General features: G+C 36.8%; 1 protein-coding gene across 5 annotated transcripts in view; it reads left to right on the top strand.

Moving 5' to 3' along the window:
- The window catches only part of ZYG11B (zyg-11 family member B, cell cycle regulator), a 91743-nt gene that overhangs the window by 5136 nt on the left and 64313 nt on the right, over positions 1–22294 (top strand). For 3 of the 5 annotated variants that reach the window (XM_014844299.3, XM_014844300.3, XM_070509915.1), the window contains one exon: positions 17389–17554. The exons of 1 other annotated variant lie outside the window; for it this stretch is intronic. In XM_014844299.3, coding sequence (XP_014699785.1) covers positions 17389–17554 — 166 coding nt within the window. Of the gene's footprint in view, positions 1–17388; positions 17555–21676; positions 21981–22294 lie in introns of all 5 variants that reach the window. One more of the 5 variants, XM_070509916.1, reaches the window with a different exon arrangement.

The raw sequence follows: 22294 nt of genomic DNA, 5'->3' as shown, positions 1-22294 counted from the left end.
GGAAGTATGAATAGTTCATTTTGAATAAATGAAAATCCAAATTGGATATAACTATCACCACGTTTCATTTTTTAATTCTTAAAAAAATACTGAAATGTCTTGATGTACCATTTAAGAATTCTGATGAAATAAATGCACTCTTTTACTCTTATTTCATCATCGTTGTAGCTTGTGTTTTCTGTCTTTAACCAACAGTTCATTATAAGAATAAAAATAGTTTAAAATTACTGTGATGTTCGCTGTTCAGATGAAGTTATAACAAGTGAGTGACTGTAATATCATGAGCCAGTCTCCTAATTTCCACTAATTCACACGTGTTCAGTAGATATATTTTTGGATACTCTCAAACTTATTTCATTTTTAAGAAGAAAATTTTAAATAATTACTTTAGTAAATGGTCAAAAATATACAATTTGAAGTAGACATCAATATTGAATTTAATGACGTGAGCAATCCATGAATTGGGAAATGCTGACTAGAATGCTACTTTGTTCATAGCTTCTAAAGCTAGCCCTTAAAAAACACATTTAACCAATAAGTGGCAAAAGTTGTCAACATTTGCAATGAACTAAAAGATATTTTTAATGCTAATAATTAAAATAGAAAAATAATGTTAAAACAAAATTCTTGAATGCTGGGACATGTATTTAGAGAAGCATGATCTCATACGATAGCTTTCATTTAGTGAGCACACAGTGTATCAGATGATGTACTAATTAATCTTCACAGTTCCGTGAGGTTGATCATGTTTTCTCATTGCACAGATAAGACAACTGAGGCTTTGAGAACTCAGGCAACTTCCCTGTGGTCAAATAGCTAATAAGTGACAGAGCAGGATTCAAGCACAAGTTTGTCTGACCTCCAAGCCTGTGCTATTTCAGACACCTTCCCTGGACTCTATGAGGTTGTAGGAATCTACTGAATTCAGGCATCTAAAATGTTTGTACCATTGTTTTCATTATAAAAGTAATTGATATTTATTGAAAGAAAATTGGTCAGAGGGAGTGTGCAGGTTTTTGGTTCTTGATCCATATTGCCAAATTGCCTTTTATAAGTCACTCGAAGGAGAATATCAGATATTGAATGGCATTCTGTCTTTAGCATTTAGATACCTTTCAATAGTGACCATTGAACAGCTAGGGAGACATGACAGGAATGTACTTTCAGAATACATTAATTGAGGGGAAAAAAGGCAAAAGCCTGGTAGGACTTCAGTATTATTTAAAAATGATATTGTACTCTAATTCTAACAGCATCTGTTATGCATTGAAAATAGTGTGTTTTAAGGTGTTACTGTGTACAGAGCATACTTGTACGCATATGAATTTGTAGACTCTTCCCAATACTTAAGGAGCCTGCAGTTGGGGCCCCGCTAGTTTACGGTGGTCTTATGGGGCTGCTGTGGCCGTACAAGCTGTACTGCACAACTCAGGTGACCAGACATATGGATAGCAAGGGGTCTACAAAGATTTGTATCCTGTGTATTTGGTAGTGTGTGGCACATAGTAGGGGCTCAGCAAGTAGTTGTTTTGCATAGTATACTAGCACCCTTGTGATCTCATCCTTTAATGATGTAATCATTTTATGAGAACTAGTCTTTGCATTTTATGCTCAGTAATACTGAGCACACGTCATGCTGTTTTTCCTGTCTCCAAGTTTTGCTTACACTTTTCCTTTTGACTAGAATGCTGTCTCCCCTGTGACTTCTTATCTGTTTAACCTTCAAATGTCCCCTTAAGCCCTATCTGCTTTGTGAAGCCTTCATTTACCTCCAGACAGCCTTGGGTTCCTCCTTTCCATCTGCTTCTTCTGTACTTTGTACTGCCTGGGTTACAGCAGTGGTGGTGGTGGTGTTAACGAGGGTGACTGTGTTTCCCGATTGTGAGCTCTCTGAGGGGAAGGACAGTACTGTGTGTTTTCAACTTCACGTCTTAAGCACTTAGCATACTGCCTTATAAATAAGTAGATAAATATTAGTTCAGTGAAAGAATGTGTGTACTTTGTAAAGAGTTGCATAAGGCGATGTTAGCAGATGAGAATTATGAAAGGCGGGCGGGGTGGAAGGTGAACACTCTGTACAGATCCCCTGAGGGGAAAAAGAGGTTTGATGGGTAAGAAATGTTGGATCAGGTAGGTTCTCTGACTAGCCTAAGTGGTACCTTTGACCTTGGATAAATGTTTTTGTCCAGAGAGTTCAGCAGGAAGAGTTGGGGAGGAAGCCAACTTATTTCGAGATGAATTGCAAGGCAATATCACTTTGTTTAAATACTTACAAATTACTTGTCTATAATTTGTGAAGTTGTCCTTCCAGAGAATAGAATATTTAAACCCAGATAATAAAGAATCAGTTGCTGGTAGAGGGGTGCTTAGTTATTTAAACATTTTCTTAGTTCCATATAAAGATCTTTTGGTTTTTCTTTTTTCCTGTCTCCAGTTCTCCTTTGTATAAACATTTTTCTTAGCCCTCCAGCATCTGAATGCCTGTTCAATGTCATGTTCTCCTTTTCTAAGGGCATTAAAAAAAGGTTTGAATGTTCTTGGTTATATAATGTCGGTTGTTTTCTTTTCATAGGTCTTTGGCAAATAATTTCACCTCTCTGCCTCCATTTTTAAATCTCTGAAATGAAGAGGTTGTATTCAATCCTCTCTATGATCCCTTCCACCTCTTAAAAAATGTAGTAATATTCCAGCAAGTTAAACGTAACTGTTCTAGTAGATACATTCTATTAACTATAATACTGTTGGATCAGAGCAAGCTGCTTTTACAGGTTTAAGTTTTGCGTAAACTTGATCTCTTATCTCTTTGAATATATTACCGAACTTTTCATACCAGAAACCCTTCATTCAATTATGTTAATATTTGCATAGTACTTTAGTATTTTAAAGATATTTTCCTGTACATTCCATTTATTCCTCACTGCCATTCTGTGAGGTAGTCAAGATAGAGGTTTAGCATCAATTTTACAGATAAGAAAACTGAGAAGTTAATTTATTTTCCTAAGGTCACACAGCTAGTAAGTAGCCGAGCCAGGACTGACTGCAAGCCCAGTGCTCTTTCCATTATTAACCTGGCTTCTCTGCTTACCGTATTATATTTCAAAACTCATGCTAGTAGTTAAGAGGAAAATAATGTTTAAAGTGTCTTTTTGAGTTAGCGATTCCTATGATCTGCTCATCTGCTTGGTGATCACTGACCTGAATTTTTGTTTTGTTTCTTAGAATAGCTTTATGCATGAGCTAGGATGGAAGGGAAGGGGATTTATGTACCTTTCCAGGCCTTGTTCTTTTTTAGATAGAATTCTAGCTCCTTGCCCTTTAGCACATAGCCATTTGCCACACTGACCAGGCCTTGGAGTGATATGTGCAAGGACCTTGCCTTACCTGCATTTTTATCTGGCGTCTAGAGATCTCTGAAGAGTGGTTCGTGATTTTTAAAAAAGAAAACAACTCCCCAGAGTCCATGCCAAATAGTTCAGTGTATCTGTGCCCACGAGCACAATATATTTGTGTCCTTGATAGCACCTTCTAGACTTTCTTCCTCGTTTGTCAAATGATTGTGTTTGGGGAAGGGGAAGGTAAAGGAATTAGATCACATCTAAGGTTATATTAGATGTTTATCCCTGGAAGTCTGACTTGGTTGAATCGGTAGTAGAAAATACTAGGGGAAAAAACCCCACGTAAACTAAGAAGAGATTTCCCATAGAGTACTACTAAAATGAGGAGTCGAAGATTGTCCAGTATCTGAAGTTTCTTATACCTGTGAACTCAAATGACACTTGTCTGCCTTTCGATTTTATTCTTTAATTTCATAGCTAGACTTGGGACTTAATATTTCTCTCTGGACATATAGTCTCTTTCTCTAGGGGCAAATAAGTATTTTAAATACATCTAACAGTAAATTTGTGCTTGACTGTTCATTTATTCATTCAATAAACATTTAGTGCCCACGATGTAGAAGGTGTTGTTTTAGGCTCTAGGAATACAGCAGTGAACAAAACATAGTGTTTGTTCGGTGGAGTTTATATTCTATAATAATAGCTAACATTTACTGAGCAGTTAATATATGCCAGTCACTATTCTAAGTGTCTTGCACTTAGAATTTATTTAATTCTGACAACAATCCTGTAACGTAGGTACTGTTATTGTCTGCATTTACAGATCATGAAACTGAGGTGTGGAGAGATTACGTACCTTGCCTAAAGTTACATTGTTTTGTAGGTGGTAGAGCTGGCATTTTAATCCAGACAATCTGATGCCCAAGCCCACATTTTTTCACCACAGTATTACATAGTCTTTCAGAGAGATGTCAATAAAAATTTTATTTCTAATCAAAATTGTCAAGTTTGTAATATTTGTAGTCACCTGGTTCCTGGCCCAATCTTCAGGAAAAAAATCATCCAGGGATGCAAAAATAGCAGTATCAAAGCCATTGTCTTCTGTTGGAGGATTTGTCAGTCTTAGGAACCTTTCAGGCAGGAGATGAGATTTTTGAGCCTGATTCGGTTGGGACTGAGACAGTTACGTAAAGCCAGGACCCTAAAATGCCCAAACCCTTCATGAAAAGGTGGACTGAAAAATATCTGCAGATGGTGTAGGGAGACAAAGAAGCTTGTTTGTCTTGACGTGGACTCTGGATGGGAAAAGTCTCCCTTGAGAATCTACAACCGTGAACTGCTGTCCTGTGTGTCTGAAACTTAAGTTTATGTTACTTGTGCAAGGTCACGGCTAGCAAGTGGGAAGGGAGCATTTTCTGAGTGATTACTCTGTCAGGCATTGTTCCGGGAGCTTTAAACGCACTTTCTCACTTTATCCTGATGTTAACATCAAGAGATAAGTTCTAATATTATCCCCATTCTACAAAGGACAGAACCGAGGGTTAGAAAAGCTAGATAATTTGAGTGTAACACCACTAGAATTCAAATCCAGGTCCAGTATTCTTCTTGGTAACCACATGCCTCTGGAAAAGTCACTTCATTTTTGTGCCTCAGCTTCCTTATCTGTAAAATGAAATTTGTATTTTTCCTTTCACTTTGTAAGGTTATTGGGTATATCACATGAAATAAAGGATATGAATTTGCTTTGTTTTCTGTAAGATATTGTTATCAGCATCATCCATAAAGTGTATTTTTCCTTTTAATTAACCAAAAGAGAGACCTTATTACTCAGTGATTCTGAGGTCCACAAGATCTGTCTTGAGGAATTAAGGCAATTTTATTACTTTTTATATCAGATGTTTCCTGTAGTATTGTCTCATGAGGAGAAATAAAATGAGTTTTGAGATGTTAGCATGTAGTAATTTACTAATTCTTTCAACAAGTAATTTATTGGATGCATTTTATGGGGTCTCACTTCCCAAGAATAGAAGATGCCTGATCTATGAGGCTCTATTTCATTATTTGTCACACCAGCAGCAATGGAAACCCTCCAACAGGAGACTGCAATTGCTATAAGTAGTCAATTCCCAGTGTCGCCCACTTCCCCGATTGGTAGAAATGGATGGGCCACTGCCTAGAATATTGTAATGCTTCCTTGCCATGACCCTGGCAGTACAGTAACAGAAGAAAGCTTTTAAATATCTAAAACAAACCAACCAACAAAATAGATAACTAAGTGATGTGCAAGTGACTGAGAATGCCTCTAAGCTGAGTGTTGTGTAAATGACTAAATACTTCAAGGAAGGGGAGTATAAGAAAGCAAAAAAAAAAATTATAAGGGAGATTAAAAGAAAACCATGAGAAGGTTTAGGAAGAGTTAGTGATTGTCTGTATGAGACTCGTGAAAGACAGAGCCTGTGGCCTTCAGAACCTCTGAGTAATGAGGTCTCTCTTCTGGTTAGTTGCAAGGAAAAACACACATTGTGGATGATGCTGGTAACAATGTCTTACAGTAAACAGTGCATACTTGTGTCCTTTATTTCATTTGATACAATAACCTTATGAAGTGAAAGGAAAAGTATTACAAATTTCATTTTACAGATAAGGAAGCTGAGGCATGAAAATGAAGTAGCTTCGCCAGAGGCATTGCAGTTAGGAGGAGGAATACTGGACCTAGAATTTTAATGAATGATAGATAAGTAGTGATCCTCTTTGTTGTCAGGGAGGTAAGGAGCTGGATTCTGAAGAAATGGAAAGCCAACCAAAAAGATATACTGCTAATACGTGCATGTGTGTCTTTCCTGGAGTGTGTGTGTGTGTGTGTGTGAGAGAGAGAGAGAGAGAACGAGAGGGTTGATGTCTCAGTCAGACATTTTCTTGTTAGTAGAAATTAGTATGTGCCTCAAAAAGTAGTAAGATGGAAAAGCTGTTTTGAGGAGCTGTTCTACTCCCTTTTCTGCCCTGTTTCATTGCCTCATGCCCCCAGCTGTGCCATGTTCTTATAAGAAGCAGTAGTTCACAAGTGGGGAATCTGCTTATAGGTAGTTCATTTATTCACTTACTCAATAGACACTGAGCATTTGCTCTGTGCCAGAGCATGGGATACAGAAATGGATAGGGCATGGGTCCTAAGCCCAGTGGTTTTCCATGCTTAGGACACGGAGCTCCTGATGGATGATGACCTATTCTAAAAATTCTTTCCTTAACTTCTAGGGCCTGGTAAATAATGCGGTTTTCCACACTAGTAATTTTTATATTCTATTAAGGGTTCCATACTGGAGAACTACTTAGTGAATTATTAAGAATTACTACAATTTAGTAATCATGTAGCTAAAGTTAGATTACTAGAGTTTACTGAGGACTGTAGTCTTTTATGAAGAAGTCTGTCTCACACTTGAAGTGTTGCGAGCTCCTACTACGTGTGTACAAATGTAGCTTGTTGGGATTCCTGATTTCTCAGAAGAGAGCTTTGTAATCGATGCATCAGTAGTGTTGTCTGAGTTGGTGGTACTTTTATATTGTTGCTAGTTTTGTATCTTAATTATGAATTATCATTAATTTAACTTTATTATTGCTATCATTTATTGTGATTTATTTGGTTAACCTAGTGTGTGATGATGTATATTTGCATTGATAGTACTTTTGACATAAAAATTTCTAAATTTAGACTTTGACAATGTATTGTTATTCAAATAGGAAACATCCATGTTCTTGTTGTTAAAGCAGATGTCTATACAATTTCCTTGTAGTGAACAGGGTTAATCTACAGTTCCAGTACAATAAAATCAAAGTTAATTCTCCAAAGGAAAAAAACATTTCCTTGTAGTGATACTTCATAGTTAATGCTGTTTTCCTCTGAAACTTGGGAACCGAGAGAGATTGGTAGACCATAAGGTTTTTGCCCCACCTAAGTAGGCTACAGACAAAAATCCTTTGAGAACTACTATCTTTCCTTGAACTCATAGTCTAGAGGGGGAGACAGCCATCTAAGCAAATGAAAGTTAGGCAGTAGATAATTGTAATAGAACTGTGCACAAGCTGCCGTGTGATTATCTCTGCCTGGGTTTTGGGATGTGAGGGACAGCTTCATGGAGGAGTGAACATATCTACTGGCTCCTGTAGTATGAGTAGGAATTTGACAGATGGACAGGTGAGGAAGAGCATTCTAAGGAGAAGGAACAGCATATCTAAAGAAAGGGAGGCATGGCTACTGATGCAGGCTCGGTGAGCTGAGGAGTCGAAAGGAAGATTTCTTGGACTCTCAAGATCTGGTGGTAGTGCTTCTTTATTCAGAGAATAGCATGGGGACAGGACCCATGGACAGTGAAGAGCTGCAGCATGGGAACAGGACCCATGGGCAGTGAAGGGCTGCAGATATGGGCTGAGGGTAAGGCTAAATTTATAAGGCATAGGTATGTGAGTTATTTCTTTAAAAGACAAGGGAAAGATTATGTAAAAAAAGTCGTTAAAATGATATCAGTGCAGGTGGGGTCTGGTTATCGGCTGGTCCTATAACTTTGGATACAAATCAGGTCGGATCAGGTCAGGACATCCTATGCTTCCTGGAGGATGATGTAGATGGCTCTGTAGCGCAGGACGCCTTGACCTTCTCTCTGTGGGGCGGCCTTGATCCTCATCAGCTACCACTGGTAACATTTCCTTCTCTGAACCTCAGCAAAAATAATCTCTGTTCTCCTTACCTCACCGAGTCATAATGATTGTTTTGAAAAGACTTTATAAATTAAAGTGCTAGACAGATGTTTAATGTCGAAGATTCTCCTTATTACTTTTCTTTCTTTCTTTTCAACATTTGAGAGTGTTCTGTGTCTCCTGTAGGTAGTGCCATGCATGTCAAGACCTCCGCTGACCTTTCAGTCTAGTCATTCTTTTCTCCTGTTTTGTTGTTGTTGTTGTTTGTTGTTGTTCCTTCAAAGCCTTGCTCTGTGATATCTAAAGGCAAGAGCAGAAGAGAAGATGTGTCTGTATACCTAGCTTTAATAGTGGGAGAAAGTCCTTAATTGCTTATGTATGACTATTTAAGTTTTGACTATGTAGTCTAGTCTCAGAGTAAGGTCATAATCCCTGGAACATAATCCTGCAGCTCAAAAGTCATTTCAAAATAACTCCAAGTCTTTATTGGCAAATTTTGGAACATTGTGAAGTATAATAGAGTTCACAGATATGCTTCTAAAAATTCCCTCTTTATTCCTATGTACTTCCCTTATTCATCATAGCTGCTTCCCTACCTTTCCCCTGAAAACCCTCTCAAAACTCCCTTCCAACCCAGTCCATCATTATCAGGTGGTAAAACCTCTGGGGACCATAAGACTGCATAGGGAAAGGGCATAAGAACCGTGGTGAGAAGCTACGTTACAGCAGATTGAGGAGAAATAAGTGTGCGTGTGTGGACACAAACACACATTCTCCTTCAAAATTAAAATAATTTTATTGAGACTAATTTAAAAAGTCTATTCTTACTAGTTTGAATACATATATTATTGAAAAATATGACCACCATTGATAAAATTGATGCTGTTGTTTGGTTATCTTATAATATTTGAAAAGCAGAAGCCTGAACACAGCTTTTTTTAATTTCCACAAGTTTTTGTTTTTGTCTTTTGTCCATTTTTAATAATTTGATGTACTTAGAATACCATAGGAAAGATTTATGTAATCCATGGAACCTAGTAAATAAATACCTAAAAACCCAGCATCCAACTTAAGAAATAGAACATGACCACTGCCATGTTTTTCCCTGTGGGCACATTCCTCTGTGCCATTTCCCCCACCCCCAAGGTATCCACTGTCCTTTTTTTTAAATCTTTTCCTTGTTCTTCTCTATAGATTTACCACAATATATTGTTTAGAAGTAGATTTATAATCTTCTGAAATAACTTCTCAGGCAATATCATTTCCTATGCCTGTATAGATGTTTAATTGAAATCCTGTTGCATATACAGGTTTTTTTTTTTTTTTAGCTTAGATTAATATTTTATTCTTAGCATTTTGCCATGTCATTAAAAGTTATTCAGAAACATCCTTATTGCTGTATGATATTCTGTGAAGTTGATATAACATAATTTGCTTACCATTTCCCCCTATTTTAGTGTGGGGTTTTTTGGTCAGAAAAACTGTGATTAATCTCTTTCTGTAAATGTCTTTGTTAATATCTCTGATTATTTCTCCTTTTTTTTGGTAAATTCTTGGATGAAGAAGTACTGGATCAAGAGTATAGGTTTTTTTAAAGATTGTTATTGAATCTTTTTTATCCAGAAAAATTGTGCCAATTTACAATCTGGCCATCATAGAATTTGAGAGGACCAATCTGGGCAAACTTTATTTGAATGATTCACAATGTCAGGATTATATCCTGTTCCAGAAAACACCATGTTAACCAAAAAAAGTTCAATAAAGGGCTGTGCTGTTCTTCCAGACTGGGGTTGTTGTTTTCCTATTTGCCATAGGAGATTTTCTCAGCCGTGGTTCAGGGACCCTGCCCTTCTGCCCGCTGTGCTTGTGATAGTTGACGCTAGGGTTGAGTTCTCTGTTCTGATCACTCCCTCTGAGAGTTTCTCTGTTCTTACTACTCAGCTGTCACCACTAGGGGGTGATATTTCAAACTGTATGTTCAGCTTAGTTCTTTCACCAAAGCGTTAGTTCCTCTTCCGTTCTTGCCTAAACAAATACAACAAATTCTCCTGAAGAAATAATCCCTTGCCTGGTCATATCAGTTTTGTCAGTGAGATCATTTCTTTAGACGAAGAGTGCTAGGATAAGAGCTGTGTATTAAAGAGCCGGGTTGGGCCCGATTGAGTAGAAGCCATTTTGATTAATTAAAAAGAACTCTCCTGTTTGTTCTTCCTAGGAATTGTTTAGTCTTTGATCAAATGGAGTCAGACTTGACCTCCTTTCTCCTCTACTTTTTTAGTAGGAGCTTTGTTTTTGCTCTGCCTGGGGCGTGCCTAGTTGGTTAAGGAAAAAATCGCTCTGAGCAGGAATTTCCAAGAGATGAATTGTTTAGACACTGAATTCCAGCTTCTGCTTTATCCTTTCTTTGGTAGTCTTCCTGTGCTGCTCCTATTTGTTTAAGAATAAAATAGGAAACATGATCTCTCAGTACCTCTTTGTTAGCTTAAATGACGGGGATTTGGGGAAATCACGATGGTAGCGTAGGTTTTGGAGTAGATTTCAGATAACCTGAGTATAGTTCTAGTTTTGTCACTGGCTTAACATGTAACCTCTCTGTTCTTCGTCTTTAAATGGGGGTGATTATCCTTGTTCACATCACAGACCTGCTTTGAGTGTCAGGTAAGATAATATTTTTGGAATTAGTATTTAAAGTTGAAAAGATAGTATATTGCAGCAGATAAGGGCATAGGCTCTGGAGCCACTTTTCCTGGGTTTGAATCCTGGCTCCGCCCCTTACAAGCAGTGTGTTTCCAGACATACTGCCATTATCCCAAGTTCTCTGGTTCCTGTTTTATCTCATTTAATCCTCTCAACAACTTTATGAGGTAGGTATTATTATCCTTATTATAAGATGAGAAAGCTGATGAACAGAAAGGTTAGGTATCTTCTATAATATCATACAGTTAGCAAGTGAAAAGTTGGGATTTACACTCTAGCTCCAAAGCCCAGGCTATTAACTATTAGGCAGATGCACGTCCCAGCAGAAGAGCAGCTGACTAGGAAAGTCTTATGCTTACTAATAGGAACTGACAGAGATAAGGGGGAATTTCTTTGAAAAGAAAAATTTGTGGGTTCCAAAAACCTGCTTTTGTTCCGTGTTGAACAAATTTTACCAGTTGGAAAAATTTTTTTAGAATGATTAATGAAATACTCTGAGTGTTCATATATTACTGCCTGGGTTTGTTCTGCTAAAATAACTTATAAAAATTATGTACTTAGAATGTTGATATGTCTCCCCTCTGACAGTTACCCAACTTTGATTTATTTTCTCTTCTGCGAAATTATTAGATTATCTTGAAATTTACCAACTGAGGCGAAAGGTGTAATTTACCATCTGGGTGATGAATTTTAAAATTTAGGAGGATGATACAACGAAGAGTAGAAAAAGCAGGAAGAATTCATAGTGACAATTCAGGAAATAAGAATAAGCAAAATTCTGTGAGGCAGAAGTTGAATTTGATGAATTATTTCCTCTGAATTTTTTCTAATGTGTCCTAGTTACATCTGGCTGCAGAGGAGCCTGGAATATGTAGCTGTATTACAGGGAGTTATGTGCTCAGGTGAAAATAAAAGATTGTATTAATGTGGAAGAAGAGATGTTATAGTTGGCAGCTAACAGTCTGCCACACTGGGCCAACCATTTATGAAGTCTGTTTCCTCATTTATAAAATAGTGGCTTTGATACCTACCTTACTCAGTTACAACAAAATCAAATATGTCAATGTGGAAGCACTTTGTAAACTGTAAAATAACATGTAAGTATTTTATGATAACTTTTTGATGATAGAAATCACATGCTGTATAGAAAGCTTGATTTATTCAGAGAAGACAACTGATAGCACATCACCCAGAGTTAACTACTATTAACATTTTGATGTATTTATTTCTAGTCTTGTGTTTACAGTTTTATAAACTAATTTTTATTACAGTTTTATTGAGATAAAATTTACATACCATATGACTCACTCATTTAAAGTATATCCAATTCAATGGGGTTTTTTTCTTTTTCTTTTCTTTCTTTCTTTTTTTTTTTTTTTTTTGCTGAGAAAGATTAGCCCTGAGCTAACATCTGTGCCAGTCTTCCTCTATTTTGTATGTGGGCACTGCCACAGCATGGCTTAACGAGTGGTGTGTGTCTGTGTCCTGGATCCGAACCCGTGAACCTGGGCTGCTGAAGCAGAGCATGCAGAATTTTAACCCTCTGGCTGTGGGGCCAGCCCCTGAATGGTTTTTAATATATTCATAGAGTTGTGAAACTATAACACAAGCAATTTCAGAACATTTTCATCACCCCAAAAAAGAAGCCCTGAACTTGTTAGCATTCGCTTTTCATTGTCCTCCAACCCTCCCTCCCTCAGCCCTAGGTATCCACTAATTTGCTTTCTGTCTCTACTATAGATTTGCCTGTTCTGGACATTTTGTATAAATGGAATCATAAATCAAATGGAATCATGTGGTCTTTTGTAACTGGCTTCTTTCACTTAGCATAATGTTTTCGAGGTCTATCCATGTTGTATGATGTTATCAGGATTCTTTTTTTTTTTTTTTTGCTGAATAATATTCCACTGTGGAAATTTACTATGTTTTGTTTATCTATTCATCAGTTGATAGACCTTTAGCTTGTTCCTACTTTTCAGCAGTTACGAATAATGCTTCTCTAAACATTCATTCACGTACCGGTTTTTATATGACATATGTTTTCATTTCTCTTAGATATATACCTGGGAGTGGAACGGCTAAGTTATATGGTAATTGCTAGACTGTTTACCAAAGTGGCTGCACCATTTTACATTCCCACCAGCAATGTATGAGAGTTCTAGTTTCTCCACATCTTCACCAGTGCTTGTTATTATCTGCCTTTTTGTTATAGCTATCCTAGTGGGTGTGAGGTGTTATTTCATTGTGATTTTGATTTGCATTTCCCTGATGACTAATAATGTTGAGCATTTTTCATGTGATTATTGGTCATTTGTATTTGGAAAAATGTCCATTCAGACCTTTGCCTATTTTTAATTGAGTTGTCTTTTTATTATTGAGTTCTATGTATTCTAGATACAAATTCCTTATTAGATGTATGATTTGCAAATATTTTCTTCTGTTCTACAGATTTTCTTTTCACTTTCTTGATGACCTTTTTTTTTTATTGTGGTAACATTGATTTATAATATTATATAAATTTTGGGTGTACGTCATTATCCTTTGATTTCTGTGTAGATTACATCATGTTCCCACCCAAAGACTAATTATAGTCTATCACCAAACACATGTACCTAATCACCCCTTTCACCCTTCTCTCTCCCCCTTTCTCTGGTAACCACCAATCCAGTCTCTGTCTCTCTGTGTTTGTTTGTTGTTGTTTTTATCTTCTATTTATGAATGAGATCATATGGTATTTGACTTTCTCCCTCTGACTTATTTCACTTAGCATAATACCCTCAAGATCCATCCATGTTGTCACAAATGGCCAGATTTCATCCTTTTTTATAGCTGAGTAGTATTGCATTGTGTCTATATACCACATCTTCTTTATCCTTTCATCCCTTGATCAGCACCTAGGTTACTTCCAAGTCTTGGCCATTGTGAATAATGTTGCAGTGAATGTAGAGGTGCATATATCTTTATGCATTCGTATTTTCATGTTCTTTGGATAAGTACCAGCAGTGGAATAGCCGGATCATATGGTAGTTGTATTCTTAATTTTTTGAGGAATTTCCATAGTTTTCCATAGTGGCTGCACCAGTTTGCACTCCCACCAGTATATGGGAGTTCCCTTTTCTCCACATCCTATCCAACACTGGTTATTTCCTGTCTTGTTAATTATAGCGATTCTGACAGGCATGAGATGATATCTCATTGGAGTTTTGACTTGCTTTCCTTGACATTTAGTAATGTTGAACATCTTTTCATGTGCTTGTTGGCCATCTGTATATCTTCTTTGGAAAAATGTCTGTTCAGATCTTTTGTCCATTTTTTAATTGGATTGTTAGTTTTTTTGTTATTGAGATGTATGAGTTCTTTATATATTTTTTATACTAACCCCTTATCAGATACACAGTTTGCAAATATGTTCTCCCAATTGTTAGGTTGTCTTTTTGTTTTGTTGATGGTTTCCTTTGCTGTGCAGAAGCTTTTTAGTTTGATGTAGTCCCATTTGTTTATTTTTTCTGTTGTTTCCCTTGCCTGGTCATACATGGTACTTAAAAATATGCTGCTAAGACTGATGTCAAAGAGCATACTGCCTATGTTTTCTTCCAGAAGTTTCATGGTTTCCGGTCTTACATTCAAGTCTGTAATCCATTTTGAGTGACTTTTTGTGTGTGGTGTAAGATAATGGTCTACTTTCATTCTTTTGCATGTGGCTGTCCAGTTTTCCCAGCACCATTTATTGAAGAGACATTCCTTTCTCCATTGTATGTTCTTGGCTCCCTTGTCAAAAATTAGCTGTCCATAGATGGGTGAGTTTATTTCTGGGCTCTCAGTTCTGTTCCATTGATCTGTGTGTCTGTTGCTGTGCCAGTACCATGCTGTTTTGATTACTATAGCTTTGTAGTATATTTTGAAATCACGGAGTGTGATGCCTCCAGCTTCCTTCTTTTTTCTCAGAATTCCTTTGGCTATTTGGGGTCTTTTGTTTGATGATGACCTTTGAAGCACAAAAGTTTTTCATTTCTATGAAGTCCAATTTATCTGTTTTTTTCTTTGATGGTTTGTGCTTTTGGTGTCATATTTGAGAAACTAATCCAAAGTCAGAAAGATTTATACCTGTGTTTTCTTCTAAGGGCTTAATAGTTTTAGCTCTTGCATTTAGGTCTTTGATCCATTTTGAGTTAATTTTTATATATGATGTGAGGTTGGGACTCCATCTTCATCCTTTTACATGTAGATGTCCAGTTGTCCCAGCACCATTTGTTGAAAAACTTATTCTTTTGCCCATTGGATTGTCCTGGCATCCTTGTTGAAAATCAGTTGACCTTAAATATGAGAGTTTATTTCTGAACTCTCCACTCTATTTTGTTGATCTATATGTCTATTTCTGCCAGTACACTGTTTTGGTTACTGTAGCTTTTAAGTAAGTTTTGAAATTGACAAGTTTGAGCCCTCCAGCTTGTTCTTCTCCAAGATTGTTTTGGCTGTTCTAGTTTCCTTGTATTTCCATATGAATTTTAACATCAGCTTGTTAATTTCTGCAAAAAAAACGAAGCTGGGGTTTTAGTAGGAATTGTATTGAATCTGTAGATCAATTTAACAACATTAAGTCTTCTGATCTATGAATACAAATGTCTTTCCATTTATTTAGGCCTTTAATTTTTTAACTTTATGCTTCTTTTGTTAAATTTGTCCGTATTTGTTCTTTTTGATGCTACTGTAAGTGGAATTGTTTCCTTAATTTCATTTTCAGGTTGTTTATTGTAAATGTATAGAAATAGAATAGATATTTTTATATCGATCTGATATCCTACAACCTCACTGAACTTATTTTTTTTAGTTCTGATAATTTTTTTGTGTGTGTTAGTTCCTTACGATTTTCTTTGTACAGGGTTATGTCATCTGCAAATTGAGGTAGTTTTACTTTTCCTTTCCAATGTGTATGTTTTTTATTTCTTTGTCTTGCCTAATTCTAGGACCTTCAGTGCAATGTTGAATAGAAGTGGTGAGAGCAGACGTCTTGTCTTATTCTTGATTTTAGGGGGAAAATATCCAGACTGTCAATATGAAGTATGATACTAACTGGGTTTTTTATAGATGTCCTTTATCAGGTCGAGAAAGTTCTATAAGCTAGTTTTTGTACGTTACTTTGTATTATGAGTATTTTTCTATGTGATTAATCTACCTTTGAACATTAATTTTTAAAGAATGCATATTATTCAGCCATTAAAATACCACATGTGTAGTATAATGTGGTTAAGGTTGTGCTGCTGAATCAGTTTTTGATTTGAAGCTACACTTTGTCACTTACTGTGTTTGGAATGCTGAGAAAGATGTTACTTTGCTGAGCCAGTTTTCCAGTATGCAAAAATGAAGGTAATGCCTGAGTACGCTGTGAAATAGGGGTGAGGAATCAATGAGATGTTGGCTAGTTCACGTAGAGCACTCACAGAGTCGTATAGAAAGCACCTGGTGGATGGTAGCTGCTGTAGTTATATTTTCATTGTATTATTGTTGTTGGGGACATTTAGAGTGTTTATTTTTATAATTAAAACCCTTACACTTTAATCTTTCTGCTTATTTGATTAGTTCTTTGTTCCTCAGACTGGAATAACTGAATTAACCTTCTTCTTTTTTAGGATGCTAACACCTATAGCAAATTCTTTTACCCAAATAAATTTATCATATTTGAACTATCCAGTTGGGTTGGGGATTCTGTGGGAGATCAAGTTGGAAAGTAAACTGGGGCTAGATTTTGGAAGGACTCAGGCAACAGTGTAAGAATCTAAGAATTTTGTATTTTGTTTTCAGACCCATGGAAGTCCATCGAAGGTTTGAGCAGGGGAGGGTCTTAGGGGTAATTTAGGAAGATTAATCTGCTGCGCCTCCGAGGTCTTCTCTGTCCATCCTTGACTGATTAGGGCATCCTGCTATGTGCTTACATGCTACCTAATATGTCCTCAATTATAGGATTTAATAGTATTTATGTAAATATTTGTTTAAATGTTTCACTTCTTATGCTTCTTGAGAACCTGAGTTTACGTGTTGTATTCCCACTGCCAAACACAGTATCTAGCCAGCTCCTGGTGGTCTAGTGGTTAAGATTTGGTGCTCTCACCACCCCGGCCCGGATTCGTTTCCGATCAGGGAAACCACACCACCCATTTGTCACTTGTCATACTATGACAGCTGTGTGTTGCTGTGATGCTGAAAGCTATGCCACTGGTATTTCAAATACCAGCAGAGTCACCCATGGTGGACAGTTTTCACGGGACTAAGACAGACTAGGAAGAAGGGGCTGGCCACCCACTTCTGAAAGACTTGGCCGTGAAAACCCTAAGAATAGCAGCGGAGCGTTGTCTGATATAGTGCCGGAAAGTGAGAGACTGGAGCAAAAAGACTGGGCAGGACAAGGTTGTAAACTATCATAATCTTAATAAAAAGACAAAAAAAAAAAAAAAAGACTGGGCAGGGTTCCGCTCTGCTGTACACAGGGGCGCTAGGAGTCAGAATCAACTTGATGGCACTAACAACAAACCAAAAAAATGCAGTATTTATTACATAGACACTGAGTAAAAATACTTGTTGAAGGAGTAAATGAATGTTTTGCTGTCTTCTTTTCTGGAAACTAAACTTGTTGACTTTTGTGTTCCCTTTATGTTTCTACCTGGGTTCCAAGGAGGAGGCATCTCCCTATTCCTTACTTGATATCTGCTTGAATTTCCTGACTACTCACCTTGAGAAGTTCTGTTCAGAAAGACAAGATGGAACGTTGTGTCTGCAGGAACCTGGAGTATTCCCACAGGAGGTGGCTGATCGACTGCTTCAGACCATGGCTTTTCATGGTAAAAAATAAACAGAGGAAACAAAAATTATGTGCTGTTAATTGGCATTGGATTTTGAAGTACTGGTGTACCATTTAATTATTTTCTTAGAAATAACAGAAAAGGCTAGATGAGCCTGATTCCAGGAAAAGGATTTCATTTATTTTTGCCTTTCCTGCCATTTACTGTGTAATTTGGAATAAGCATTTTTGTTTTCTAATCTGGGCAAATCATTTCTTTTCTTTTTTTTTTGCTTTGGGAAGCCATTCTCATGGCAAAAATAACTTCTCTAACTTCCAAAATATCCTTTTAGAAGTCCACTGGTATAAAATACCTTACATCTTCTTTTGGCAGTGGGAGAATCAATAAATACTGTTATGGAAAACTAGTTTCTGCTTTTGACTTTTGAAATCAAAAATAATAGCTAATTTAGTACTTCTATTTTCCAAAATGAATTCTGAAAATAAGTTGAGAAAGTCTTATCTGTGAAATTCTGGTTATGTATATTGAGGAGTTTTGGTACTTCTGTGTAAGTTTTAAGTTGAAAGACATGCAATACCCTTTGTATACTTAGGGTTTATAAACTCTTACAAGTAGGAAATGTAATTTGTCTACAACTATAAAATAGAATGAAAATGTGGCAATAATAATAATTAGCACTTATTGATTGCCTGTTACATGCCAGGCATTTTATATGTTTTCCTTGAATTTTCTCAAAAATCCTGTAAAGTAGCTATTATTATCCCATTTATATACAGATAAGGAACTTGAGATTCAGAGAAGTAACTTGTTAAGGGTCACACTGCTAGTAAATGGTGAAGTCTTGGTTCAGATACAAATGTGTCTGATTCCAGATCTTTGCTCTTTTCACTGTGCCACACAACCTTCCTACACCTACATTAAAGGTATCCCTGTTCCTAGATGCCAGGTCATGCTATACGCTTGTATTGTAACTTTATATATACACACACATATATACATATGTATCAATCGTGAATGCAGAAAATGCATTCCAAGGAAAGATGGGAGAAATGAGGCTGTAATTGAGGCATTTTGGAATAATTTAAGAAAGAAGAAGACATCTGCACTCCTTGATTTTCACTGCTCAAGTCTATGGTCTCTTTGAATTCTTCCAACCTGCCAAAGGAACTAGGGTAAATTTCAGTAGGTACTATATATGTTAGAGGTCCCATACAAAACTGCACAACAATTTAAGAGATTAGGCCAGTGCTAACGTTTCTTTTTAGTCTCAATTTAATGATAATGCTTAGCATATTCAATTTAAATATATATACATATAACAAGTTTTATAAAACAAAAGAATAAAATGTTAACTAAAGTTTTAACTTTGCCAGATCCCTTTTGAAATATAGCTACTGATAGCTAATAATAGCAGCTAACATTTATTGAAACCTTGTAAGACATTGCCAGACACTGTGGCAAATACTTTCATATAGGTAAAATAATGAAAGTAGTTGTGTTAAGTAAGTGTAACTAAATAATTGTCCTCCAGAGTAGTATCTTGGAGAGGAGAGGTTATATGCTTGATCAAAATGTGTTTTCTGCTGCTTCTTTTCAAGCTGCCTTCAGATGAGGAAACTGAGGTTCAGAGAAGTAACTTGCTGCCCCTATTTGTGTTACTCCAATGTGATTATCTGTCTTATTCATCAAAAAGTGTTCTGAATTATTTAATTTCTTTGTAAAAATGATATCCACCTTCAAACAATCAACAGTGGATACTATTGACAATATGCAAAAGAACATATTGCCAATTCTTGTCACAATTTTTAAAAGCTGTTTCATAAATTTTTCTGTGTTTGAAAATTTTCATAATAAAATATTTGAGAAAGAAGTTGTTCCATGAATGCTTTTAAAATTGGTAATATATTTTTTAAATAACATAATGATTTTAGAAAATACTTAACATATTATTTACATTTAAAATTTTTTACCTATTTACCCATTTCGAAGGATTAATGATATTGGTAGCAGTCTTTGTTAAGATAGGCCTGATGCTGACAAGTTTTATTTATTGGGATCTATAATTCTCATGTCATAATCTTTGCTCATTCTGTGTCTCGGTGCTAAAAATTTTCCAGAAAAAGGTGTGTGTAAGAGCCGGGAATCAGAATAAGAATTTTGCCATCTAATGATAATGCCTGTGTGTTATACTGTCTACCTAATCCAAATTGATGCACTTTGACATTTTCAGCCTTTTGGTTTGGGATTAAATTGAAAAGAGTACTATCTTTTGAAACATTATGGATTGTATCTTTGAACAGCAAAATAGATTTTCTAGGTGATTGAAGGTTTGTACTCCCAGACTAGTACCCTTTATCTGGGAGTCACTTATCTGACCACTTATTTTGGAAGTCACAATCCTGGTCAGCCCAGCTTTCTATAGCCTAAACCAGAAAGAAGTAAAACATATTTTGGGGCAAAATCTTTTTATTTAGGCTCTGTCCTTTACTTATTGAAAGAAGCCCTTGAGAAACCCGAGCATATTGATTCTTTTTAAAAAAATTTTTTTTTTAAGATTGGCAGCTGAACTAACAACCGTTGCCAGTCTTCTTTTTGACTTTCTGCTTTTTCTCCCCAAATCCCCCCAGTACATAGTTGTATGTTTTAGTTGTGGGTCCTTCTAGTTGTGGCATGTGGGACGCCGCCTCAGCATGGCCTGATGAGCGGTGCCATGTCTGCACCCAGGATCCCCATTGGCCAAACCCCGGGCCACCAAAATGGAACAGGCAAACTTAACCACTTAGCCACGGGGCTAGCCCGAGTGTATTGATTCTTAAATATACACAGTCCTAATTACCTTGGTTCTCTGACCATAGCAAATTAAGAGTTGATAATCTGAAGGGGACAGGCTGCTAACTAATAACCCAAGTGGATAGTGTGACAGCAAAGGAAGATTTCATTTAAATACAGTTAGTAAGTATGATTATTGTTCATGGAGAAAGACAGGTGATTCTTCAGTATGTTTCTTTTTATTTTTTTATTTTTTCTCTTTTTTTGTGAGGAAGATTGACCCTAAGCTAACATCTGTTGCCAATCTTCCTCTTTTTGCTTGAGGAAGATTGTTGTTGAGCTAACATCTGTGCTAATCTTCTTCTACTTTATGTGGGATGCTGCCACAGCGTGGCTTGATGAGTGGCGCTAGGTCCATGCGTTGGATCTGAACCTGGGAACCCTGGGCCGCTGGCAAAGCGGTGCACGAACTTAACCACTACACGACTGGGCTGGCCCCCCAGTGTGTTTATTTTTAAAAGAAAGAAAAGGTAATCTAGAAAGATGTCCTTCAGATATGGTTAATGACATTTGTGTGCTTTCAGTTTGCCAGATGCTCTTTATGTATATTGCCTTATTTAATCTTCACAGCAATTCCTGTGAGGGAGATATAATTCACATTTTACAGATAAGGAATCTTAGACTTGTGGAGAAATTCGTGTAGTGTTTAGTGTCAACTAGCAAATAAATGTTGGAACCAGGACTCAAAAACACAGGACTAGTTTCTAGATCTGATGCTCTTTTTTTTTTTTTTTAAATTCCTTGCTCTTTTAATTCTGTTACTCTCGAACCTAGGCATTTACACTTATTCAGACTTAGTTATTAGAAAAATTCGGTTAATGTAGACTGACCCAAAGAGGTCAGGGGTTACCCATTTTACTAAATGTAGGTATACAATCTCAAAATTTGAGAGCAGATTTCGTAAGGCACTGTGATAGTCACTATAAGATTAAAATCAGTCTTAATTAACTGAAGAGTCTGAAGTTTCAGCTGTTAAAAACAAAACTAACATTTAAAAATATGTATGAATTTGGGGCTGGCCCGGTGGCGCAGCGGTTAAGTTCGCACGCTCTGCTTTGGTGGCCAAGGGTTTGCCAGTTTGGATCCCGGGTGTAGACACGGCACTGCTTGGCAGGCCATGCTGTGGTAGGCATCCCACATATAAAGTTGAGGAAGATGGGCATGGATGTTAGCTCAGTGCCAGTCTTCCTCAGCAAAAAGAGGAGATTGGCTGCAGATGTTAGCTCAGTGCTAATCTTCCTCAAAAAAAAAAGTGTGAATTTATTTTGTGGCATAAACAAGGAAAACATTGATCTTAACTCAGGGTCTCTTTTTATGTTTGATTTTTACAAGGGTCCTTAGTGGAATGTCCTTAATGTATTGTGAAAGGAGTTACTAGTGGATGCAGAAGCCCAATAAAAGTAAAATGTATGAGAAGGAAGCTCCAGAGAAGAAGAAAATTGTTGAACACCTGTTGCATGCCGGGCACTGTGTTAGGTGTTGAGTGTACAATATTGAACACAACATGAATCTTGCCCGTCATGGAGCATATAGTCCAGTGGGAGACACAATTAAGAAGCAAACAAACCTGAGCTACAACTTGTGGTAGATTCTCCGAGGGGAAAAGAACATGGTTCTCTAAGGGAGGATAAAAAAGGTAGGCATCTGCTTTAGCTTGGCTGGTCAGAGAAAGCTTCTCCAAGGAGGCAATAACGAGGCTGAGACCTGCATAAGGAGGCAATATAAAGGTGGGGCTTCTTGGCACTGCCCAGGAATTCTTGAGTATTTCCTGATCAGCTACCCAGTGCTCCCAACGGTCGTTTCAGGTGTTCTTTGCTCTTCTCAGACGTTCTGCTATTTATCCTTGCCAAGAAAATTGAAGCCATCAGATGGAATTCCCTTAACTCCATGTCAACACACCTTCAAGTTTTCCTCAGTTATCTCTTTTTTTAAAATTAAACTTTGCATTTT

Source organism: Equus asinus, chromosome 5, assembly GCF_041296235.1.
Source record: "Equus asinus isolate D_3611 breed Donkey chromosome 5, EquAss-T2T_v2, whole genome shotgun sequence".
NCBI lineage: Eukaryota > Metazoa > Chordata > Mammalia > Perissodactyla > Equidae > Equus > Equus asinus.
This window is presented reverse-complemented; position numbering and strand designations above follow the sequence as displayed.